At 45.0% G+C, this 27124-nt stretch overlaps 1 protein-coding gene across 3 annotated transcripts in view; it reads right to left on the reverse strand.

The window, feature by feature from the left end:
• Nucleotides 1-2684: 2684 nt before the first annotated feature.
• Nucleotides 2685-27124, reverse strand: part of PDGFD (platelet derived growth factor D) — a 187609-nt gene continuing 163169 nt past the window's right edge. Inside the window, exons 6-7 of one of the 3 annotated variants that reach the window (XM_084629125.1) lie at nucleotides 25110-25324; nucleotides 2685-5784 (exon numbers count right to left, since the gene is read on the reverse strand). In XM_084629125.1, coding sequence (XP_084485251.1) covers nucleotides 5650-5784; nucleotides 25110-25324 — 350 coding nt within the window. In that variant the 3' untranslated portion in view covers nucleotides 2685-5649. The remainder of the gene's footprint in view (nucleotides 5785-25109; nucleotides 25325-27124) is intronic. The other 2 variants (XM_084629124.1, XM_084629126.1) reach the window with 2 other exon arrangements.

The following is a 27124-nucleotide window of genomic DNA, read 5'->3' on the forward strand; positions in this document are numbered from 1 at the left end:
AAGCAAAGGACCAGTGTACATAAATGGCTGACACTCTGTCTCCTGGCAATTGATGGCCTGGGCCCTTCCCCCCTGCAGGTGAGAGCTAAAGCGTTGGAGAACAAAGGAATCAGGTGACCTCCAGGCCCGGGAAAGGGACAAAGCCCAGAGGTGGAGGGGCTGAAATGAGTTTCAGTTTGGGGCTGGCTGGGGACATGGAGTGAAGTGCAGACATGGTTGTCTGGCTCACTGCCCCCCAAAATGGACCCAGCTGAGAGGTCCTGTTCTCTGTACCTACAAGCTCTGTTTTAGACAAATGTTCCTGTCATCTAATAAACTCTGTTGTACTGGCTGGCTGAGATGTCACGTCTGACTGTGACGTTGGGGTGCAGGACCCTCTGGCTTCCCCAGGACCCCGCCTGGGTGGACTCGCTGTGGGAAGCGCAAGGAGGGGCAGAGGATGCTGAATGCTCTGAGGTCAGACCCAGGAAGGTGGAAGCCGTGTGAGCTTCTTGCCCTGAAGACAGTCTGCTCCAAGAGAGGAGACTTCACCAGAGTCCTGACTGGCTTTGTGTAGGGAGCAGTTCCAGAGCATTGCCTGGGGACTCCGTGACACCATTGCTTTAGTTCATTGTAGACCAGGAATAACCCCCCTTTTAGGAAATGGTTCTAGTTTTGGATGGTTGTGTTGAAAAAGAGGAAGCATGATTCCCTTCTTGAACGAGGATGCCTGAAAATAAGGGTTTAATTATGCAACCCTTGCTCATGTGGGTAGTTCTGTCTCATGCACCTCGTTCCAGTGAAGTCAATGGAGATACTTAAGTGAATAAGGGCTACTTGTGTGAGCAAGGGCTGCTGGATTGGATTGTAGAATTGTAGGCCAGTATCTTTATTAGATAATGCTATAGTTACAAGCTGCAGAATTAATTTGGCAAAATCCTGGTGCCCTTAATCAGCGTTTGCCCTCAAACACTGGAGTTTGCCTGAGTAAGGGTTTAGTACAAACCAAATAAAGGTCTCAGTGCTACACCCACATCTACTAATATTGGGGGTTCATGTAGCAATTTTCAGTAACTGAACATTGTTAAATTGGTTGTTTGACATTGAACTATATGCAGAAGGACAGCTTATGTGCATTTGCGTCTAGTAGGGGTAGGGTTGCCAAGCGTCCGGTTTTCGATTGGAACACCCAGTTGAAAAGGGACCCTGGTGGCTCCAGTCAGCACTGTTGACTGGACCACTAAAAGCCCAGTTGGTAGTGCAGCAGGACTTAGGCAGGCTCCCTGCCTGCCCTGGCTCCGCGTGGCTCCTGGAAGTGGATGGCATCCGGCTCTTAGGTGCAGGGGTGGCCACAGGGGCTCCGCATGCTGCCCCCATCCTGAGCACCGGCTCTGCAGCTCCCATTGATTGGGAACCACGGCCAATGGGAACTGCAGGAGCAGCACCTCTGGACGCACCAGTGCGAAGAGCCTCCTGGTGCTCCGCCTAGGAGCCGGACATGATGGCTGCTTCCAAGAGCCACCTGAGGTAAGTGCCACCAGCAGCTCATACGCCGAATGCCCTCCTGCACCCCAGCCCCTGCCCCAGGTCAGAACCCCTCCTGCACCCAAACTCCCTCCCAGAGCCCACACCCCTCACCCCCTGCCACACCCCAACCCCCTGCCCTGGCCCTGAGCCCCCTCCCACACCCTAACTCCCTCACAGAGCCCATACCCTGCACTCCCTCCCGTACCCCAACCCCCTGGCCAAGCCCTGAGTCCCCTCCTGGACCCTGAACCCCCTCATTTCTGGCCGCACCCTGGAGCCTGCGCTACCAGCTGGAATCCTCACCTCCCACACCGAACCCTCTGCCTCAGGTCAGAACCCCCTTCCGCACCTTAACTCCCTCCCAGAACCCACAACCCACATTCCTGCCCACACCAACCTCCTGTCCCAGCCCTGAGCCCCCTCCCACACCCAAACTCCCTCCCAGAGTTCACACTCCAACCCCCTGCCTCAGCCTGGAGCCCCCTCCCACACCCAGAACCCCTCATTTCTGGTCCCCACCCTGGAGCCCACACCCCCAGCTAGAGCCCTCACCCCCTCCTGTACCCCAACCTGGTGAAAGTGAGTGAGGGTTTGGAAAAGCAAGGATGGAGGGAGGGGGGATGGGGGAGGGGTGTGGCCTCAGAGAAGTGGCGGTCAGTTTTGTGCAATTAGAAAGTTAGCAACTCTAAGTGAGGGACAGGGGTGCAAAGGTTTTAAGGAGCTTTCCCTCTTTACCCTCCTCAGGCACAAATTAGGCACAGCTATGGCCTCGAGAACATGCTCACTTCTAGGACCCCCAGGGGCTCCAGTCAACCCAAAGAAGGGCAGGGAACTATTGGGGAGGCAGTGGGTCCATGGCTCTGCTGGCCCGCTGCGGTGAGGACAACGTGCTGGATCATTCCAACAAGGCATGTCACACCTTCCCTCATGTCCCAAGGACTCCTGAAGCTCCTCATGGGAATCACTCCTGAAGGCACTAGCTGAGATCACTCCATCCTCTCTGGGTCAAACAGTCAAAAACATCTTGTGTTATTGACCTCAAGTTAATCTGTGCACCTTTTAATTATGCTCCCAAAAATCACTCCAAATTGCTTCTTTCAAAAGCAGTATTTATTTTTCATCAAGAAAAAAAAGAAAAATATTATATATTGAATGCGGTAGAAAAGCCTTTCTATAAAAGCTGCATTTAACTGATAACAATATATATATAAATTGCACTTGAGAAAGTACGATCTATCCTAGAAGATTACACAAAATAAAAAAGTAGTGAGTTGCTTGAAATTATGGCTCTATTTATGGTTCCTTTGAAAATTGTATTTATATTTTGGGTTTCAAATTCCTTGGACCATTAAAAAAATCTAGCTGTTTTTTTTGTGTGTGAAGAAAGGTGATTTTTAAGTTAAAAATAATACATAATCAGTGTAGAAGCTATTACAAATGTAGAAGCTATTACAAAGTACAATGAAAGAAAAAATAAAGGAGAGAGAAACATGCCTCTTTGCATTTTCTGGCAATAAATAAAAAGCTAGGGTGTTTCTGCTGTTTGACTCTATCATGGGTTATTGCAGCTTGGATCATGGTTTATTAGAAGCTTTGTTTTGTTCAGTCACGCTACACATTATTCTCCTTACCACTTCAACACAAAGCACAAATTTGAATCCTATTTATTCTGCACTGGCCTGTGGCATGGAAACCATGATCTTCATAGCAAATGATGACAACTGGTAGCCATTTGCTCACTGATTCTCAATCAGTGCGAAGTGTAACAGGAGGGCTTTTTTTTCCACTTAATCCCCAGTTCAGCAAAGTAGTTAAACGAATGCCTAACGTTAAACTAGTAAGTAGTCCCACTGACGTCTCACACTAGATTCCTTCTTACTCAAATGCAAAGCTTCTGTGCTGAGCCCTGGCGTACCATTATTGCCTGCACTTAATTGGCTTTTGCAGTCTTTGGTTGGCACAGCTGAGAACTTAGTCAGATAAACTGGCAGAGCTTCCCAAAGGGTTGGGAATCAATGAATAAGACAAAGCAAAAAGTAACATGAAACCACGTGCTCATAAAAAAAATCCACAAACTGAAGACCAGGCCTGTTCCTGCCACAGCTCAGTCAGGAATGCCCAGTAAGGAGAGTGGTTGTACTGGTGTCAAATACAGATTTTTCCAAAATAAGTAAGATTGGCCACACTTCTTATTGAGCTAGAGACAGAAAAAGAATGAAGCTGCCTTTGAACAACCCTGACATAACTAATATATCTGGCAATCTTTGGTCTCAATGCTGTTCTTTAAAGTGAATTGCTTTGAAAAATGATGAATCACCTCCCATTTCAGTCTTCAAGTGCCTTTTAAAATAGACTTTTGGGAGCCAGAGAGGAAAAATTAATATAAATATATTTTTAAAATATCAAAACAAAAACATCTCAAATGTTCAACTAGAGTAGAGAAAGTAATACTCACAATATTTATAGGGTACGTTTCTGGAAAGGGTTGATAAAGTTATAAAAACAAAGATCAGGTAACGGATTTTACTTGATGAAGGAACTAATTCAGAACTTTAGGGCATTTTTTTTTAACTATAGCTCTGATTTTATTACTAAAACCCAATAGTTTAAAAGTTCTCAATATTATGTGATTGCATGTGCCAATTTCAGCTAATGTATGAAATACTATTGTAAGACTACTTCTCTCTTTCTGACAGACAAGAACACAGAGGCAACACACATAAAACAGAACAAATGCAGCTTTAGTATACTATTAAATAGAGATCCATGGCCATTAAATGTTCCACTCCATTTTCTCTATTACATTCACAATCAAAAGTTCAGTTCTCTTCCAGATCCAGATTTATACCTAGCATACTTTTTACACTGGACAACTTTCAGAGCAGTATCTCAGAGTGTTTAAAGCTAGTTTGGACAGCATTTCCCCCCATCCCCCCTTTTTTTTTAGTCAGAGCCCGTTGATATTTTAATAGGCATAGGAAGCTATGCTGTAGCTTTTAAGGTGCTTATTTTATCAAGAGGTGAATAATTCTTTTTGCGAAAATTAATGAATGCTGACAAATTTTTCAAAAGACAGGTGTGGCGTAATGAATTAATATGCCTCAGCAAAATGCAGTCCAAGAGATATTCAGTGCCAAGAGTTTGATCATGGCAAGATATACTACTAAAGTCAAACAACTAAGATTAGTGTATATACTGGCAAGGTTATAGTATTCCTTACTTTAAAAAATACAAACAAAACAACAGTGATATTTCATCTGTTCTCTAAAAGCTAGAACACTGAAGTTTTGTTTCCAACTTGAATATACATGCAAGAAGAGTGGGTATTTTCAGCAACCAAGATGTTCCGTTTTGACTGTCTACCTAGAAACACAGGGAAGAAGAAAATGTCCAAGGGCCCGATCCTGAGAAATTATACACAACTCTTACTAGGTGGCAGGACTTCAATGGGAAATGGTGGCACTCAGGTTCATATCCTTGTGCAAATCACCAGCTGATTTCAGTGTGTTGCTTGAATCCATCTGCACAATTTGACTTCACACTAGATTTATTTCATGTTGTTTTCTATTTGCCATGTGTGTGTTTCAAAGGAGCAAGGGGATGTTCCACCTAGGAGCTGGATTAAACTGGATAACCATTATGTATAAATATTGGATTGAATTCAGTCTTCATTTACATTCATGTAGCCCTACTGACTTCAGTGGAGTTGAGCAGGTATAAATGAGTGCAGAATTTGGATGTGGATGAGTTAGAGTGAGAGAGAGACAGGTATATAAGGTTAGCTCAAATATCTCAGTGGAACTTTCCACTGCCAGCAAGGGGATTTAGCTACACAGCTTTGATTACACTTCAGTGGGAACTGTGCGGTTAAGTCCCATAGTCAACTTTGAAAATCTCAACCGTCCCCATATATTGCTAAACTTAATTCTATATTCTTGGCTGCTAAAACACAAATCTATGATATACCTTTTTAGCTGCCATGGCACTAATCAATATAGCTATGCTGAAACACAGCATTCATTTTTGCTTATCGCAATGCAGGCTACTAGCAAAGTTTGCTTATCAGTGGAAGAATGTCCTTTGATGGCTCCTGCTTAAAATAAAAGGTCCTGTGAGCTGCAAATAGTGTGCTTTGTTCTGTTTTTATCGGGGTGGTCTTGAACTGCAAACACAATCACAGCGCTCATGATGCTCCAGTTGAATATCCACTAGGGCCATGTTGTTCTTGGTTCTGCCCTTCCTCCTGGGATGGCCTGACTCAGGGATGAATTTCAGCACCTGGAAACACAAAAGTTGTCAGAATGCTTCCAGTAACTTTAGAAAAAGTGTCTCTGTTCCTCTGGATGCACAAACGTACAGAACCTCCCATAGTTAGGAGACGACAGCCCAATGTGTTTCACTAGATGGTACCGCCTCACGTAGCTCTGCCTCGCTCCCCACTTCTGTGGGGTCATGCAGTTAAAGCAGAAGCTTCCAGAGTGGATCAAGCATCCAAGAGCGGCAGGGACTGCAGGGAGCAGACGTAAGGCAGGGAAAAACGCTTCAGAACCCATGGACACTAATGATTCCAGAAGAAATCAATTCTAAAAGTTGAACTCAGGACGTTATTTTCTGTCTGACAGTTGGTTGCTAGCTCTGAACGTCTGCTTCCCCGTTTCCCATGCGGTCATACTGCCTCTCATGCTCCTCTGTATTCTCCCTCCTTCTTCTCAGGAATTCACACATTCCTCTGCCTGACTTTGCTTTTTCCATTTCCTTCTTCCCCCAGCCCCCTTCTATCTTCCTTCTAATCCCATATATATACATACATACAGAGAGAGTGAGAATGAGCGAGAGAGAAAACACAAAGTTTGCTGGGTTTGAACTGCTTTCAAATACCAACTGCCTCTCTGTAAACAATACATCATAAAGGAAGTTTTACTGGGCCATGTTGCCATTTGAAACATTCAAGAACAGACTCCAATAGGCGTGTGGAGATTATTTCAGGGCTGAAAATGGACTGGAGCTTCAAAGATATTTTGAAACACACTTTTAAAATCAAATACAGCTGCTGGTGCTGAACCCACGATAAAAATTCTCTATTTAAAGAAGCCTTTAATCAAAACCCAACAATTTCAAATGATTGACATTTGCAAGATCACAGCAAGGTAGATTTACTTTTTCATTTTAGAGCAAATGAAGTGTATGCAGTGGGATGAGACCAGAGATCTGGGCAGTATTTACACTAACAGACCTCCTGGCAGCTTGGGGATTTTCCCTCTGTTTTGTATTAAGAAACATGAGCACAGTATATGCGCTTTGCTGATAAGAGGAGAAAAATGAATTGGCAGACACTTTCCCAGACAAGACAGGAAAGCAGTGTTTGAACAAAATGGAAATTGGGCTGCTTTACTAGCTGATCACAGAGCTGATGTTTCAAGCTTTCAGTCTAGCTTCCATCAAATAATCTTAGGTTCAGGTAAATACAGGAGAACTGAAAAGAATAAAATAGTAAGGCCAATTCTGGTGACCGCAGTCGTTGAAAGAAAACCCTTTACTCTGGCAATAAAACAGATTTTTAGGGTTTAGCTGGTCACTTCATAGAATCATAGAATCATAGAATATCAGGGTTGGAAGGGACCCCAGAAGGTCATCTAGTCCAACCCCCTGCTCGAAACTTCTTTAAAGGTGAGGTGCTATTCAATTAATTAGAATAATTCAAGGAAGGTAACTCCATGATACCACCCTTCCCTGCTTCTTGTTTTCATGACATCAATAGTATTTTTCATGTCCTGAATTTAAGGGTATAAAAAGGAGTAGAATATTCCAAAAGTGTTTGGTTTTGGACAGGTGAAAAATGTAATAAACTCCTGGTTTTCATGTCAATCTCTACTAAGCAAAGCAAGGCAGCTCAGCGTTTCCGATTATTTTCTCACAAAGCATGTATAACTACAGCCATGCCCGCTTCATCACATAAAAACACTGAATTAATCATGGCCATTAAACCATTACCCTAATAAAACAGAATCAGATAGAAAACTTAACCACTGAGCTGGATTTTGTGTTTAGTGGCGATATAAAAAAGGTTATTATAGCCTTGTAACCTTTTCCATACAAGTGACTTTGTTGCAGCACAGTAACATGCTACACAATTTATTTATTTTTGCTTTGTAGATGTATTCAAATGGCTCAAAGATTTCAAGGTCAGGTGACTCTCTGGCACCTGCATAGTTTTTCTCGGGTGGGAGGGGAAGACTGCTTGCCTGGTCTACCCTGCCAAAGGATCTTGCTCACTGAGCTTGTGTGGAATTAGGATACATTGAAAATATTTGAAGAAAAACAGAATGTTAATGAGAAGCAGGAGAAAAAAGTAATTCAGAAGGGAAAAACAAGCACTGTCTAAGCACTAGCTTCTGAGGCAATGACTTCTGATGTGGCCAAAAGATCAGCTGCTGGAAAAGGATTTAGGGGTCATAGTGGATAAGCAAGAGCTCCTGCAGTGCTGTGGAAAAACAGGCTAATGTGGTCCTTTGAAATATAAACAGGAAGTAATGAGTAGAAGTAGGGAGGTGATTATACCTCTGTATAGGGTATTGCTTTGACCAATATTGGAACACTGCATACAGTTCTGATGGCTGCATTTTTTAAAGACGTTGAAAAACTGGAAAGGATGCAGAAAAAAATGCTTCGAAGGTGGGAGAATATGTCTTGCAGTGACAGACTTAAAGAATTCAATCTGTTTAGTTTATGAAAAAGATTGAGAGGTTACATGCTTACAGTGTATAAATACCTTCATAAGGAGAAAATCCCGGGTACTTAAGCACTCTTTAATCTAGCAGAGAAATGCATAAACAAGAGCTAATGGCTGGAAGCTGAAGACAAATTTCCATTAAAAATTAGACACAATTTTTTAAAAGTGAGGATAATTAAACATTGGAACAAATGACCAAGGGAAGGATCCACTATCAAGGGCAGATTTCCATCTCTTGATGGCTTCAAATCAAGACCTGATGCCTTTCTGGAAACTTTTTTAGCCAGACACGGGTTATTGGGCTAGGTATAGGGGAAAATGGGTGGAATTTAAAGGTCTCTGATATACAGAAGGCCAGACTAGACAATATAATGAGCCCTTCTGTATTTAAACTCTATGACTCTATGAAAGCAATTCATAGCAATCACTTGCCACCAATAATAAAAGCAGTGGAAGCTGTAGTCTAAACAGGACTCAGGCATCTACGCCAGTGTCTAATCTAGCACTGACGCCCTACTTGCACTACAGTTTCTACTGGTGAAAGTATAGTGGGGGTGAGTTTTGATTATGGATTTCTTAGTGTAGACAAAGTAGCAGGGAAGAGCAATTCCTTCCACTGTGGGAATCGTTGGGTGAAATTCTATGACCAGTGCTACTTAAGAGATCAGACTAGAGGACCATAGTGGTCTCTTCTGGTCTTAAATCTATGAATGTCCTCTGAGGATAAACATAAATGTAGCCATATTCAATATCCCGCTAATATCTCATAGTTAAGCATGCCCGGTGCATGAATCTCACATTTGGGGAGGCTGTTCCTGAACGCTGGAAGCTCCCTAGAAGTGGGGTGTGCCACCGGACCAAGGCCCTGCCCCCTGCTCTGTGCCAAGGCCTGCCCCTGCATGCCCCCCCTGCTTGCCCCCCACCACTCACGTGTCTTCCCCTGCTGCCTGTGCCTCTCTTCGCCCCCATCCCCAGCAGGGCCCCCAGCCCATCACCTGCACCTCTCTGCCTTCTCAGAGGGCAAAGAGGGCACAAATGGCAAGTGTGAGGGAGAGGGGTGCGTGGGGGAAGCGGCAGAGCAGAGTGAGCGGTGGGCAGGAGGGGATGAGGGGGAAAGTGGTGGAGAGGCCTGAGAGGCGGGCGGGGAAAGCGGCGGAGAAGCATGAGCGGCGGGCACGGGATGGGCCCCACAGGGGAAGCAGTGGAGAAGTGCGAGAGCCAGGCTGGCGGGGCACATGTGAAAGGGGAAGAGAAGCACGAGTGGTGGGTGGGAAGACCTCGGGGGAAGAGGCAGACTGGGGGTGGGAAGAGGAGCAGTGTGGGTGGGGCCATGGGGGAAGAGTGGAATGCGGGAGCGAGGTGGACTGCAGGTGGGGCCATGGCCCGGGCCCCTTTTCAGCGGTGGCGATCCAAAGGTGACAGGCCGGCGGCATGCCTCCAGAGGGAGGTGCACCGCATCCTGTTTGGGGAGGCTTAGTCCCCCCCACCCCCCCGAAGGCCTTTTATACCCACCACCCATGGTTAAGGCTAAGATTATATCAGGGAGGTCACGGAATCCGTGGATTCCAGAGACCTCCATCACATTTTCCACTTCAGCCCTGGGGCTTTCAGTCAGCTGGGGCCCTGGAGCTCTCAGCTGCCACAAGCAGTAGTGCCCCCAGCAGCTCCTAGCTGCCAGCCCCAGAGCTCCAAGCCATGGTAGGGGGTCCCTGCAGCTTCCAGCTGCCGTGGGATGCTGGAGGAGGACCCCGGCACTCTCAGCCAATGTGGGTGGGCCTTGGATCTCCGAGCCACCATGAGCGCCTGGGGGACCCCAGAGCCGCAGCAGTGGTGAGTGCTGGCCTCCCCCTCCCACCCCATTTTGTCACAATTATTTTTAGTAAAAGTCAGGGACAGGTCACGGGCTTCCATTAATTTTTTGTTTATTGCCCATGACCTGTCTCTGGCTTTTTTAAAATAAAACCGTAACAAAATCTTAGCCTTACTCATAGTTCACAGATGTTCACTTTAGTTCTAAAGGGTGAAAGAGAACACAGTTAATAGCACTTGCAAGAAGAGTGGCCGTGTCTAGCTACTAACACCCATTTGTTTTGTAATTGTATTGATGCTAACACTCTTCTGTGTTTCCACCCTCTCTCTGTACTATCACATCCACTGCCATGGCTTCAGCTACCATCTCTATAATGATAAAGGAAGGTTATTTACCTTATAGTAACTGGAATTCTTCGAGATGTGTGGTCCTTATGGGTATACACTGTGGATATGTATGCGCTCCATGCATACAGGACCACAAATTCTTCAACAGCAGTGTCCCTGGGTCCACACCTGCACCCTGTGCATCTTTGTGCTCCTGACAAACAGCCTCACCATGAAGCCTCACCACAGCTCTACCAAAGCACCACAGCTCTACTATGAATCCAAAGAGACCCTGAGCAGAGGGGAATGAGGGTGGATCGTGAATACCCACAGGGATCACACATCTCAGTGAACTCCAGTGCTCCTCCCCAGGGGTATTCGCTGTGGATGAGTCCCAAACAGCATCAGTTAGAAGGACGGTACAAGGAAACATCCTGCATCATGGACTGGAGGATCACTAAACCGAAGGGAGCAGCTCCAGCTGAAGCCTGAACTAGTGTGTAATGCCTAGTGAAGGTGTGAACGGAGGCCCAAGTTGCTGCTCTATATCACTCTGAGAGGCATCCCCTGCAGGGAAGCTACCGAGGCTGCTTCTGCTCTAATCAAGTGGGTCCTGACAGCCTGAGGAGGGCTTTCCATAAGATCATAACCAAAGAGGATACAGGTGGAAATCCATTGGGAAGAGACAGTCCTTGGGAAGAGACAGCTTCCCCTTTCATTCTTTCAGCAAGAGTGACAAGTAACCTTGGAGATTTCCAGAAAGGTTTTGTCTTGTGTAAGTAGAGGCCAGAGCCCTGTGTATGTCAAGTGAGTGGAGCTTCCTGTCCTTCAAGCTATGGTGAGGCTTTGGGTAGAATATGGGAAGGTGAACCATTTGGTTTAGGTGAAATTCAGAAGGCACCTTGCGGATGAATTTGGGGTGTAACCTTAAAGATATTTTATCTCTGTGAAAGACTATGCATGGAGGCTCTGCCATAAGGGCCCCAAGCTCACTTACTCTCCTAGCAGATGGGATTGCTGTCAGGAAGGCAACCTTCATATACAGGTGTAGAAGGGAGCAGGAGGCTCAGGCTATGTCCTCACAGCCGGCAGTAGTGAGCCTCTCAGCCCTGAGTGACAGACTCCGGCTCGTGGGGCTTGGGGTACTACGCTAAAAATGGCTGTGTAGACAGCACTTGAAGTTGTGGCTAAGGCTGGAGCTCAGGCTCTGAAGCTCACCCTAGGTGACTGAGCGATAACACCTACACAGCTATTTTTAGCATGGTAGCGTGAGCCCCATAAGCCCAAATCTGTCAACCCTGGGAGGTTGGCTGCTGCAGGCTGTGTAGACATATCCTAAGCATTCAAGTGGTCAGCTCATAAGAATGGGGAATAAAACAATATTCAGGTCCCTAACAGGGACAGGTTTAGATACAGGAAGGAATGGCTTATGAGACCTTTCAGGCACTTCACAGTAGTGGGATGGGTGAACACAGAGACGTCCTCCACTGGACAATGGAAGGCATCAATAGCTGCCAAATGTATACTTAGGGACCGGATAGACAGGCCCAATATCTTCAACGAGAGAAGATATTCCAAATTTAGAGAGATTACTGATTCCTCAGGGCTGCTGACACCACAGGGAGAACCCATTTCACTTGGTGGCACAGCACTTCCTTGTAGAGGGTCTTTTGCTATTGTTAAGGATGCTCGTCCATCCAAAAAACATGCCACCAGATGGAGGGAAGCTGCACTGAGATGGACGGCCCTGCGACAGCAGGTGTTCTATTCTGAGACAGTAGGTGCGGGAACGACTGAAGGTGAATGCATGGGCGAGAGGCCAACTGTAGGAAGGTGGTGAACCTGAATTCTCGCAGCCACTAGAGAGCTATCAGGATCAGTGCTGCCTCATCCAACTTGATCTTCCCGAGGATGGGAGGTAGAAAGGGTATGGCAGGGAAGGTGTACCTTAACAAGTCTGACCATTGCATCAGGGAGGTGACCCTCTGATGCTGAAGCCTTGGGTGGCTTGGGAACAATATGCTTGGCACTTTTTGTTCTGCTGGTTTGCAAAGAGGTCTCAGGATGGGGTATCCCAGAGACAGAAAATGTACTACATTACTGATGGGTGGATTGTGTACTGCCAAAAGGATAGTCTGATGCCAGATGCACCAGTTTCACAGCTGGACCACTTCTCTGCAGAGTGGGGCAGACCTCTGTGGTACACAGTGGTCATGTCTGATCTGACTTGGACGTGTGTAGACCGATTAATGAGGAGGAATGCCTCGCATGCCTCGTGAACTGCTTGAAGCTTGAAAAGGTTGATATACAACATGCATGCCTGCAGAAACCAGGAACACTGAGCTGTATGATTGTCTAGATGTGCTCTCTATCCCAGCATGGTAGGCAACCACGATGAGAGTCTTTCAGGGGACCCCCCCCCCCCGCCACTTTCTCCTTTCCACCAGGTAAGCGACAAAAGCACATTCGGGGGAAGAGAGACCTTTTTGTTCAAGGAGTCTCTGCTTGGAGCATAGACCATCCTAAGCCAGTTCTGAAAGCACTGTAAATGTAGCCTTGTAAATAGGGAGGTGGATGCGGACATATGGCCTAGCAGGGCCAGGCAGGACCAGGTTGTCGTCTGACGGCTGAGATGAAGCTGGGTAATGAGATCCCTCATAGCAAAGATCTGGTCTTGAGGTAAGCAAGCTCTTGCCCTGGTTGAGTTGAGATTCACTCCAAAAAATTCTATAACTTGTGTAAGGGTTAATGTAGACTTTTCTGCACTTACTTGCAGCCCCAGAGCATGAAAAAGTTCAAGTGAGGAGGTGTTCGCTGCTTGATATGACTGACCCATGAGAAGCCAATCATCCAGGTAGGGAAATATTAGGTTGCCTTGCTTGCGAAGTCATGCAGCCATCACAGCGAGTATGTTAGTAAAAACCCTTAGGCCCATCGAGAGGCACTGTACCAGAAGTGCTCTACACCCAAAGTGAACCACAGGACCCTCCTGTGACCTATGTAAATATCTAATTGAGAAAATACATGTCCTTCAAATCCAGGGCCACAAACCAATAGCCTTCATTCAGGGAGGGGATTATTGAGGCTTAAGTGGTCATCCTGAGACATTCAGCTATCCAAGGTGCAGGGTGGGGGTAAGGAAATATCTGGTGTCAAAGCCCTTCCTTCCCCCTTTGACGAGGGGGGGTACAGGCTGTATTGACCTCAGCTGTTTGTTTGAGAATCCTCTCATGAGGGGGGGGTCTCTGAAAATGGATGGTGACTGGGGCTTTGGAGGGGGGTGGGAGACAGGGACTCTAGTGTGTAGCTGGTCAATATGATGTCCAAGACCCATGTGTCCAACTTGATAAGGTGCCACATTGAAAGAAAATGGGCTAGGCAGCCACCAAATGGGGAGAAGGTAACAGGTGTTACAGAGACTTATTGATAGCTCTTCGACCTCCCATCAAAATGCCTTCTTGGCTGGGGCTGAAGGGAGGAGGAGTGTGGTGCTGCATGTCTGCCATGCTGGACCCTCTGTCATTTTCTGGAGGGCTCAGAAGTCTTTGCCAGAAAAAATACTCAGGTGGTATCTAGGAGGAGGAAGCCTGAAATATTTTCTATGGGCTGCTGGGATATATATCCCCAGGGAGTGGGGGTAGCACGAGAGTCCTTGAGAGTATGCAAGGACACCTATTTTTTCACTAAAAATGTTGTCCTTGAAAGGGAGATCCTTTACCATCACCTGCACCTCCGTAAGGAACCCTGAGGCCTGCAACCATGAAGCTCATCTCACGTCTACTGAGGTAGCTCTAGAATGTGACACAGTGTTCACTGCACAAGGGACACTTGGATGGAAGATCTCGTGACCAGTTTTCGCTCGTCCACAATCATAGAATCATAGAATATCAGGGTTGGAAGGGACCTCAGGAGGTCATTTGTCCAACCCCCTGCTCAAACCAGGGCCAATCCCCAACTAAATCATCCCAGCCTGGGCTTTGTCAAGCCTGACCTTAAAAACTTCTAAGGAAGGAGATTCCACCACCTCCCTAGGTAACGCATTCCAGTGTTTCACCACCCTCCGAGTGAAAAAGTTTTTCCTAATATCCAACCTAAACCTCCCCCACTGCAACTTGAGACCATTACTCCTTGTTCTGTCATCTGCTACCACTGAGAACAGTCTAGAGCCATCCTCTCTGGGACCCCCTTTCAGGTAGTTGAAAGAAGCTATCAAATCCCCCCTCATTCTTTTCTTCCGCAGACTAAACAATCCCAGTTCCCTCAGCCTCTCATCATAAGTCCTGTGTTCCAGTCCCCTAATCATTTTTGTTGCCCTCCGCTGGACTCTTTCCAGTTTTTCCACATCCTTCTTGTAGTGTGGGGCCCAAAACTGGACACAGTACTCCATATGAGGCCTCACCAATGTTGAATAGAGGGGGACGATCACATCCCTCGATCTGCTGGCAATGCCCCTACAGATACATCCCAAAATGCCATTGGCCTTCTTGGCAACAAGGGCACACTGCTGACTCATATCCAGCTTCTCGTCCACTGTAACCCCTAGGTCCTTTTCCGCGGAACTGCTGCCTAGCCATTCGGTCCCTAGTCTGTAGCGGTGCATGGGATGCTTCCGTCCTAAGTGCACTCTGCACTTGTCCTTGTTGAACCTCATCAGATTTCTTTTGGACTGTATTCCTGTGGCAATTTATGAGGAAATTCCAACAACTTGCTGTAGTTAATGAAGCTGTGCTTTGATATCAACACATGGTAATTTATTATGTGGAATAATAGGCTGGTCAAAGAGAAATTCTTTCTGCCAAAGAGATCCAATCTCTTGGTTTCCAGAGGGGTGGACCTGGGCTACTGCAGCCTACTCTGTTCTGTAACTGCCTGGACTACGACTGAGTTAAGACTAGGGTAGGAAAGCAAATATCCTGCTTCCTTGAAGGGAACTACATACTTTGTCTTGACTCTATTAGGGGTCAGGGTACAGGTAGCAGGCCTGTGCCAAACTGACTTAATGGACTCCATAATGGTCTCATTGATACAAAGGGCCACCTTAGAGGGAGGTTTGCCTGGAGGATGTCCAGGAGTATGTGGGTAGGATCCTGAACCTCCTCCAGTGGGATCTGAAGAGATTCAGTGATCCTCCTTGGGAGTTCATGGTACTGCTTGTAGTTGTGCAGAGGTGAGGGAGAGGCTGGTGTCATTACTTCATTCAGGGAGGACAAAGAACAAGCTCCTGGTGGATCCAGTGGTACCAGCTGTACGGTCTCCTCAATCAAAGGCTCCTGTGGGGACTCTGACTCCTCTCTGGAAAACCATTGCTAGGGGTGATGTACAGGGACCTCATACTCTGATGCCCCAAAGTATGGATTCCAGAAGCCCTCATATGACCAATGACTGAGGTCATAGGAATAGAGAAGTGGGACCCATTGGTTCCTTGGGCATTAGTGCAGCTTTGCGAGGTCATGACAACATCCAGGTAATTCTGGAAGCTCTGACTGGGCTAACAGTTCTTTACCAGATTGCTGGTGCCAGGTCATTTTTGTCTCACGAATAGGAGTTGGCAGGGTAAGTGGTATCACATGACCTGACTCCGACTGATCAGAGACAGGAGTTGGTGAGTGGTGCGCTGATGATGCCGGGGCCTCCACCAGATGGCTGGATCTTGGGACCAGGAATACCTAGTTGACAGAGTTGGGACATCGCTCAGAAGAACTGGATTCAAGAGGATCAGAGATTCTGGATCCATATGTATTGCGGACCCTCAAGAAGAGTGTATCAAATGCTCACCATAGGAGAACTGGCAGGTGTCTTGAGTTTGACCAGATTCGCTGGTGCCCACGGTAGAAGCAGTGGACTTTTGCTGGATTGGTATTGCCAGTGTAGAGGGAGAACGTTCTCTTCTGTCTCTGCACAGTGCCAGAATTGAACCTGACCTCTCAGAGTGTGATTTCTGGACATTAATAGCTCCTTGTACCATTGGTACTGGCCCTTCTCTCTGAGCTCCAGATGCACCCTGATCTGAGATGTGAATTCTCAGGTGGTGCCAGAGGAATGGGAGAAGTAGACCTCTTATTGGAGGGTTTTTTTGGGTTGTTTTATCCCTCTTCTCGTGAAGGTGTTTACCCTTTCCTGCATCGTGCCTTTGTTTCACAGAGTCCTTGGGACTGGAGGACTCTGAACCTGTGGATGCTGAAGCTAGAGGGGCGCCAGCCAGTGGCTTAGGTCAGCAAGAGGTGGAGTGGAAGGCCCAGAGTCAAAATGGGGCCTCAGGAATAGCTCCACAAGGTGTCTCCAGAGTCTGAATTCACAAGACTGCCTGGTGCATGGGGGAAAAGTATGATAAATATTGTACCTTGAGGGAATGTGTGTTCCCTGAGGCAGCATAGGCAACTCTCATGCAGGTCGTTCACCAGGAAGACTTGGAGGCAGGACAGGCAAGGTTTGAAGCCTGGAACTTTGGGCATAGTAGGCACCCCAACTGGTGAGGGATTTAGTGGAGGGAGACTCCCCAGTCCCTGAACTAACTAAATTATCCAAATATAAAAACTATTTATAATTATTTACAGGTTTGAAGATCAAGTGGGAATGCTGGAAAGAGTACAGAGAAAGGAGACTTCCATCCCAGACCTTAAGCAGTAGAAAGGATCTGGAGAGGTGATCAGGTGGTGCCGTCCTTTATGCCCTTAGTTGGGAGCATGAGGAGATGCACGGTGCAGCCCAATGGACCCCGCTACTGAAGAATTTCTGGTCCCAAGCGCATAGAGTGCATGTGCACCCAACAAAGAATACCCACAGGGACTCAAAGAAGAACTTACAAATTTTCTTCACTCCAGAATTTTCTCACTCTACCTAAACCATCACAGCCTGTCTCACTGACCTCACCACCATCAATCTAAACTTTAATAAAGCCAAAACTGAAGTCTTATTTCCTCTCCCTACCCATTCTCTATATCTGAGGAACACACCATTATCGTCCCTGTCACTCAGTCTTGTAACCTAGGAGTCATCCTTTATTCCTCCTGCTGCTTCCTTGCATTTCTATTCTTCCTGTATATAAATCCTGTAAAGCTCTCATTCTCCCGTCTTGATCACTGTAACTTACCCCCTTAAGTCTCTCTCTCTCTCTCTCTCACATACACACACACTGCCCAGTTCATACAACATCCCCCCAAAAAACCCCAAACAGATCACATTCCTTGCCCATTGATCTGAGCTTATCAATTCCTTTCTGAATGAATCCCTTCTTAGGGATCCCTTCTTGTCTCTTACTTCATTGCCCCACCAACCTGTATATACCTTATTTGTCCAAGTCTCCCATGATTTCCCACATTCCATACTACCACCTATGCAAGGAAAGCTCTTCCTGAGCGGACACAGGAGACCACTACCCTTTATTCAGTCCATTGCCACCTTAAGGCTCACTTCTCCAAAAGCAGCGAGAATGCAGTCAACTAGGTGACATTTTACTGGTTATTAAAGAAAACCTAACATTTATTTATTGCATCATGCCATACATCAGTGACCACATTACTTTATTGCTGTGACTTTCATCTGTTCTCCCTCATGCTTTTCCATATTGTCTTGTTACCTCGCCCCATCCCCCACTACATTGTGTCTGGTGAAATCCGTTTTTCTGCAGCTTGTGACAAGGTTCAGTCTTGGCAGATGTATTCTGAGCTGCCTAGCAGCTACTTCAGTGCAGCACAAAATAAAAAATACCAGTGCTAATAATCCTCTGGACCTTGTGGCTTGGACCCTTCTCTGCTACCTCTCAGATCCTAAGCCATGCATTGTCCATCATGAAACTTGGGCACAGGGGCTCTAAAATTGTTAGAACAGGAGGAAAGAGAAAAGAATATCTGTTAACATTCTGATACACAGTGAAAAAGGCAACAGGCCTTTGCATGACAGACAGGTGAAAAGGTGCAAGAATGGGCCTCAATACTTTCCGTTTTCCTTAAATGTCTCTCAGCTGTCTTGCACAGAACAATGTTTGTGCAGAAGGTTTATATACTGTGACAAACTCTAGTTACTGCCTTAAGGGTGCTCATCTCTCATGGAAACTCATTTCACATCTCATCAGTTACAGCAATGAGATGGGGAAACTGATTTCTTGTTTCTCAGAGGTATGAACATGCTGGGTGGATGGCACAGGCTCAGTCCTAGCAGCATAAAGAATTGGACTGAGATCATCCACAGGATTTTTCTTCCCAACGGGCTGCGCCTATGCTCGCTTCAATTTTAGAATGTAAGATGTCTCTCTGGAACAATCATTCTAATTCCAGTCTATCTCAGCAAGTTAGATTAAAGCAGACACGGACATTTGATTAAAGTACGCTGTATTCATTTACATTAATGATTATTGATTTGCCTTTCATTTGTGAGGAGCCCGGTGGTGTGCCTGATGGAATCACTTACCGAAGAACGTGATTGAGAGAAGCTTTTAAACGGAATTAATGCATACGATGTGAAGATTGGCCAATTTGGTTTGCAGGGGTTCATGCTAATCTGTTTTAAATTTTGATTCATGTGTGCTTGTCTGCCTTGAGTTCTGGGCTCCTACAAACCAGTTTTCTTTAATATCATGTTGGAACGATGCAAAAGCATCCTGCTTCACAAGGTTTCTGTTCAAAACCATAAAATGGGCAGTCTGCTCAAATCAAGGTCCTGTTTAATTCCAAAGGTTCTTGAGGTTTTTGGCAAACTTGCGCTAAATTTCAGATTTGTAAGAAAAATTTTATGTCTCACTATTAACATTTTGCAAAGGATTAGAGTAGAGGGGGTATCCACAATGGGGTATTTTCATATTTTCTGCTGCCTGGTAGCAAATACCTTGCAAATGGACATGAAAGGGCAGAATTTTATACTCTTGGTGGAGCTTCTGTGGAACTAAAGCAGTTGTCTGAGAAAATGAAAGACCACATGACAGCTGCTAGTCATGTTCATTAGTGTACTAGTGGAGAGTGCTCAGATACCACAGTGAGGGGCATGGTCTAAGAATCTGAAGAGAATAGAAAAGGGATCTAAACAAAAATCAACAATATCAGGAAAAATAACTTTCTCAAACCTCTCTCTCAGCACAGTTAGTATTGGATGTACAAAACAACCCCTCGGTTGAGTGCATGCAACTCGCTGGGTAACTGGGAGATACTGACTGCAGGGTAGGAAAGCAGAAGGTTGTAGCTGAAAAATGTGCCTTTCCTGGTTCACCCCGAAAGAGGAGGCTCACTGAGGGTGAAGGGAAGGCTTTCTCAAGCGCACAGAAAGAGAGACAGGCCTCAAACACGACACAATTTCCTGTGTGAGTGGCCAACTCATGGACACTGTTGCGTAGAAAAATATTCACATATGACAGTGACAGTGGATCCAACAGCAGTCTAATAGTTCAGGCTCCAAGAGACTGTTTAGGCAAAGTTAACAGCAGGAATAACAAAGGCCTTGAGCAGTTTCTCCTGTTACGAATGTCTTACGAACTACATCATCTCATGCCATCTTCTGTTCTATTTGGCGTGTAAAATATACTAGACTTAGACTCACCTCTGAATTTGGTCCTTAGCCTTTATTCACCTTAAACTGGAGGTGGAGATTTTAAAGGAAATGAACAGCTTTTGTGATGTAAAAATAGGTAAGAAGCCCTACCCATTCATGATTTATCATCTTCTGATTAAACCTCAGTTGGTTTTAGATTAGGCCTCTAAAGTACAATGCAGCTACATGGCTTTAAAACAGATACACCTGAGTCCCTCTCACACTGCCTCCACTCCCAAGCTGTTTCTTAAGTAAAAAGACAGCGAAACACGGAAGAAGAATAAGAAAGCACACAGATGTCTGGCTAATGCTCGGATACAGAAGAACTAAAGCTATTTACAGATGAAAATATTTTGGACTAACATTAATAGACATATCTATAGTGTATGACAAGTGGATTTATTTGCATAACTTGTATTAATGTTAGTGGGAGGCATATGGCTAAATCACTGCTCTTTGTGCTGTTAATTCATCCCTAAGGGATACATTTAAATTTATATTTAGAAAAGCCAGGTCATTCAAAGCTGAAACACTGTCTTTAACCCATACTGGTCTGACAGACAAAAAGCACAGTGGAATAAATTAATGAAAAAGGGAAAATATGAACTCTGAATTTAGTGAGTAAAGTTTTTGGGGAACATAGGCATTGTCAAACTGATTATGACCAATGTTTAATTATCTGCAATATTTTGGTAGCTGTGTTGGTCCCAGGACATGAAGAAGAGCTCTGTGTAGCTCGAAAGCTTGTCTCTTTCACCAACAGAAGTTGGTCTAATAAAAGACATTACCTCACCCACCTTGTCTCTCCATTATTTTATTAGGCTAATATTCCATCACAACAGTACCAGATGCATCAAAATGCCCAATGATGACCAATTATTCAATAGCATGCTTATGGGGGAAGTTTCTTCCTAACTGCTGTCCATAGTTGTCTTATGTCCTGACGTTGATTTGACTGAAGTTCATATCTGTGTGTCTAATCCTCACTGAATCCTTCTATGCCATCTGCTACAATAATATTTTGGGGTAGTTTTTATAGGTTTGTTGTGCAAAAAATCATTTTTGTCATTTATATTTTTAAATGTTTTGCCTTTCTCTTCACTGAGTCTCCCCTTGTTTTTTTGTAAAGGAAAAAAGGTAAAATCGGAGGGCCTTATATCCCTTCTTTGTACCATTCATTAATTTTATATACGTCCACCATATCCTCTCTTGTCTCCTCTCTAAACAGTTCTAAGCCTTTCAATCTCTCCTCATACAGAAGTTTTCCATTTGTTGCCCTTCTCTGGATCTTTTCTATTTCTGCCATATTCTTCTCAGACTTAATGATCAAAACTGAATGCAGTACTCCAGATGAGGATGAACCACACATTTATTTAATGGGATGATTAACATTTTCTGTGTTATTCTCTGACACTCTCTATTCACACAGTGTAAAGTATTCGCAAAAAGAAAAGGAGTACTTGTGGCACCTTAGAGACTAACACATTTATTTGAGCATAAGCTTTCGTGAGCTACAGCTAGCTTATGCTCAAATAAATTGGTTAGTCTCTAAGATGCCACAAGTACTCCTTTTCTTTTTGCGAATACAGACTAACACGGCTGCTACTCTGAAACCTGTCATAGTGTAAAGTATTGTTTGCTTTTTTTACCACCGTGGTATTGAGAAAGTGTTTTCATTAAGCTGTCCACAATGATACCTGGGGCCAAATTCTCCTCTGACTTTCATTCCGTGCATGGAGTTGCATGTCAGGTCAGAAATTGGCCTTCAATCTTTTTTTTCTGGCATTGTGACACATTGTTCCTTCTAACATGCACTGCCTGGCATTTGTCTACACTACATTTCATCAGCTATTATGTTAAGTACCTCTGAAATTCCTCACAGTCTTCTCTAATCTTGACTCACTTAAATAATTTTGTATTATCTGCAAATTGTGCCACCTCATAGTTCGCCGACTTCCAGATCAATAATAAATACTGCACATTAAATAACACCCAGCCTGAAAGCTTGGGAAAACTTAAAGTTAGCCTCCTTCTATGTTGAAAATTGCCCATTTATTCCTACTCTTTGCTGTCTATCTCTTAACCAGTTTCTAATCCATGACAGATCGTGTCGTGTAGATTGTAAACTCTTAGAAGGGAGGAGCCTATCTTTTAAATTTCTCTCTAAACTGTTATACAAAGTTCTGGTGTCACATAAATATTTTTATATAAGCCATACTGGCTTCTTTTTATCAGCTCATATTAATCTAGGGGTATTATAACGCTAGTAGACATTTTTTCAATTATTTTATCCAAATTATTTTTTCAATTAATTTACCCAGCCTTGAGATAAGGTTCTCTGATCTGTAATTATACCAGGGTCATCCCATGTATCTTTCTTAAAAACTGGTACAATTTTAACTAGGCTCCAGTTCTTTATAGCAGCTGAATTGAAGCCAACTGTACTTTGCAATAAATTTGTGGAAAGACCTTGTGCCTAAGAAAGTGAGTAATGGTGCTGACTACGGCAAGATACAGCACCTGCTTTCCCACAAACTCTGCCTACGCACCTAGGTCTTGACCTCCAACAACCACCTGGTATTCCAGCCCTCAGCCTCTACTGAGCTGGTTTTGTGATGTGAGCAAGCACCCTCTCCAGATTAAGAGTCCATCAAACTCCTTTTCATTTGTGACCTAAACAAAGTAGGAAAACAAACTCTTACAGGTGAGTGTGGTGTCTGGCATGAACTCAACATGGCACATGGCTACTTAGGGTTGTTTCAATGGGCGATAACTTTCAATGATATTTTTCACTCTGTTGCTGTAAATACTCTCTTGGAAGCTTGAATATAAAGTGTTCTTTCCTTGTTGATTTTTAACCCCCCCCCCCCCACTTGTGACTCAAATTAATTAAAAATGAATACGGTGAGTTTTGTTCTTATGGGACAAATGCTGCCGCACACAAAATGGCTGAGTGGGAAAAAGATAGGACAAAAAGAATCAAAAGCCTCTGATATGCAGGGGAATTGGAAAGGAAGAATCCTGCAGTCGAGTCAAAGGTGCTTAGTTTGTCCTATCCAGTTGTGGTCTTAAGCGAGGCAGGCACGGCAAGGTGAAAAGCAGTTAGACAGAATTATGCTGTGAGAAAAGCAGCCCCCTCTCCCTATACTAGAAAGTCCCAATGAGCTTAGAAGGAGTTTGCACTGGTATAACATACACCTTTTTCTGGCCCTCTCAGTGGCTATGTCACACCAGTTTAGGCCCCGATCTTGCAATCTGATCCAGGAGAGTGGGCTTGTGCACCTGCATGGAGCCCGGAGAAATCCAATTGCAGGATCAGAGCCTCCTGGGACTTCTTCTAGATTTCCTGCGACTTATATAGAGTCCCACTCACTTTCCAACATGTAACTCACCTCCCCAACCCTGCTTAATCACCACTTCTAAATTCGGTTCACTGAGTCTAAATTGGTGTAATTCACAATTCACACAGCCAGGGGGCAGCACAGAGGAATGCGGCAAGAAAAGTAATTACCAGGAAGGTGTAAGAAAGGGCAGCTGCAACCCTACTGAAATTTGCATCTTCTTATGCTGTTTTTGAAACCCTTAGCATAAAATTTATACCAAATTAGGCTCCCTTGCAGATCAATAGAATTGGTGTGTGTGGGTCTCAGAAAGCCTAAGGCTTTATCTATGTTAAAAGTTACACTGGTTTAACTAAAATAGTTTTTAAAAGCAAAGGCCTTTATGGATGCTTAAAATCAATTTAAACTGAGCTTATATAATTTTAGATGAATTCTGTTTGGTGTGCTAACACAACTAGTGCACCTTTTAATATAGACACGGCCCAAGTGAATACAGGGGAGGCTGTTCTACACTACAGTACATTACCTCTCAGTGCGGGTGCTGTATATTGTATTAGACATATATACATGCTATAACCTTAGATTGTGTCTATATATGTTTGACATACATTTATAGCCTGATTTTCAGAGTTGCTGAACATTTCTAGCTGCAACTCATTTTACTGGGGACTGAGGGGGCTCAGCATCTTTGAATAAGAGGCTATTAATATGTGTTAAATATATAAATAATGCCTTGCCATTCCTTGCACTTATATTAGTACATCTCTGCTTGGGCTGTGTCACTGATCCTTGCTCTTTTCTATGGAATAAGGTATTTTTCTTAGCCATGCTCCCTAGTGACTTAGGTAGAACTTAGAAAGCTCCTATTTGTTTTTCTGCCCATCTAGGCATTAATACTGCACTCATTGCCATTGTGTGCAAGTGTCAATTTCAGGGTACATTTCACCAACCATGTTGCCCCCAAACAGTGAGCCTTATTGTATCTCACATGCAGTTTTAAATTACTTCAGAGGAGTTTGCCGATCCTTAACGCTGTAGAAGAGGGGTGGGCAAACTTTTTGGCCTGAGGGCCACATCAGGGTTGCGAAACGGTATGGAGGGCTGGGTAGGGAAGGCTGTGACTTCCCCAAACCCTAACCCTATCTGCCCCCTCCCACTTCCCGCCCCCTGACTCTCCACCCTGAGAACCCCCAATGCATCCAACCCCTCTATTCCTTGTCCTCTGACCATCCCCTCCTGGGACCTCCTGCCCCTAACCGCTCCCCCACAACCCCACCCAGTATCCAACCCCCCACCGCTCCCTGACTGCCCCAACCCCATCCACACCCCCGCCCCCTGTCAGGCCCCCTGGGACCCCACCCCCTATCCAACCTCCACTCTAAAGCCCCTTTCAGAATGTGGCCCTGCGAACATGGGCAGAGGAGCCAGGAGGAGCAGGGGCAGCCGGAGAGAAGCGGTGGTTTTCCCTGCAAAGTGCCGCTTCTCTCCAGCCGGCTGCGTGGCTGCCTGGTGCTCCTCCTGAGTCCTCTGCCCGCGTTCACTGCGCTCCCGCCACCCGCACCACCCGCCTGCTCCCCTGAGGCTGTGGGTGAGCCTCCCTTCCTGCTCTCCCCGCCCCCGCAGTGCAGCCCCCTCCCGCGCTGAGGCTGCAGGGAAGGGGGGGCAGCGGGGGAGGGGCCGGGGCCGAGCTCAAGGGCCGGGCAGGCCGGTCCTGCAGGCCAGATGTGGTCCGCGGGCCATAGTGTGCCCACCTCTGCTGTAGAAAGCACCACCATAATCACCAATGGCAGCACACACAGCTCTGGGAATAGTATTTCCGAGTCTGCTTTAGCATGGAACCCACAGAGCAATCACAAAGACGACACATAAGAATGAAATACCTCATGATATTTCTTTACTGTTTTCCCTGCTGTGCAGGTGCAGGATCTCCAGTTCACTGTTCCACAGCCACAATTCCCCCCACAGCGCTGGACCAGGAAGCAGCGGGGAAAGAACACGACGTTTGTCAGCTTCAGTTCCTCCCGTAAATTGACAGAGTAGTTCCTTGGAGTGCAGCTGTAACGTTTCACGTCATCATTCAGTCTGTCCAGGTCAACTGCAAAGCAAAAGCGGACTCTGTAAGGTTGAGTAGGAAGTGTCTTAGAGTGAATTGCTCTCTTGCATGGGAAGTTATAACACAGGGTTGTGCACCTGCAGCATCATTCAGAAAATAAATTGTCAGTGTGATTTCTTTAAAGGTAAATATTAGGAACCCAGTTTTTATGTGATTGCACATGGTAATCTCAGCCCTGATTCTGTTGCACTGAAGCCCACGGCAAAACACCCATTGACTTTAATGATGCTGGATCAGAGTCCTAGTGGGTAAAGCACTGGGATGGAAGTCAGGAGACCGGGTTCTATTCCCTGCTCTGTCACTGACCTGCTGTGTGACTTGAGGAAAGTCTCTTCATTGCTCTGTGCCTCTGTTTCCTCTCCCACCATTTGTCTTGTCTTTTTAGATGTAAATGTTCTGAGACAGGGATTGTCTCTTATTATGTATTTATACAGCACTTAGCACAATGCAGCCACAATTTGAGTTAGGACATATAGTTGCTACTGTAATACCACTAAAAATATAATATCAAAGTCTAAATATAATTTAAAATGTTTGTCAAATACTCTTATTTCACTGAAATTTCCATGCACAGGTTTTTCATTGTGGTGAGTCATCTGATGTAAAAACACAGTCAACAGTGGTTTGAAGAATAATTATAATTCATGGTTATAAAATCCATACAATATTATAAAAATTCCCTAAAGCCAATTTTATAATTAAAAAAGAGAAGACTAAAAATTACCTATTTTAGTTTTGGAAGTTCTTTTTTTAGTTTTTCATCTTTTCTGTTGGATTCTGCCCCTCAATTTGTTGATGAAAAGTTGAATAATATATTGATAGATGGAGGGAGCTGACTAATACAATTTTGCAGCTTCCCTGTGTCAAGCAAGAGTTTAATCTCTGAACTGAAAATTGTAGCTTGTAGGAAAAGACACATTAAAATGCATTGTAAATTAATTTCTAATTGATAAAATGTAAAATCTATACCTTGAGAATGAGTCACAATTTGCACTGGAGAAGCCACCAAGCCACTGCATTAGCACTGATTTACACAATCTGCGGGGGAAGCAGTGACTGGTAAATAGCATGCACCTTTAAATTGTGGCTTTGAAATATTTATTTATCCAAGATACATATGCACAGTGGCTATGTAAATGACATTAGCACCAGTGGACACAATCAAGTCTAGTTCATATTTCATGCAATGTGTTAACCCAGTTGGGGGAAAGTTAGCAGATAAGTCAGGATTTTGGACATGTTTTAACAGTTGTGATACCACGAAAATTATCTCACCATGAAAGCTCAGCTGTTCTCTCAAGAGAGTTAGTATCCCTACAAAGAAGGTGCATAGCTTCCTCTGGAGAGAAGCACGAAATCATTGGGAGTTACCAGTACACGCATGCATTGAGAGGAAAATACACTCCAAATGCACATAGCTAGTTCTCAGAAGAATAAAAAAATATTGATTTCTTTGTTTCAACAGACAATATTTTGTTCTCTCTTGTCACTCTTCAAATCCACTCCCTCTCACTCTGGTTCCCAGAGGCTAATTTTTTTCATAGGGAAGAAGGTTCCCTCTGCCCCCAGCTCCCATAATTCCCATCAGCACTTTCCACACTCAGCTTTGTTTAAAGATCAAGCAAAGCTTAGTTTGTTCACCATTACTTTAACCAACTGGCAATCAGAAAAACTGACCAAATGGAGATGGTGCAGATTTTATAGTCATTATCAGTGGCATCTCCGGGGGGGTGTGGGGGAAGGCCTAGTGCACCAATATACTGTACTACATCAATCCAAGGT

Source organism: Lepidochelys olivacea (genome assembly GCF_965140295.1).
Source record: "Lepidochelys olivacea isolate rLepOli2 genome assembly, chromosome: 1".
NCBI classification, from domain to species: domain Eukaryota; kingdom Metazoa; phylum Chordata; order Testudines; family Cheloniidae; genus Lepidochelys; species Lepidochelys olivacea.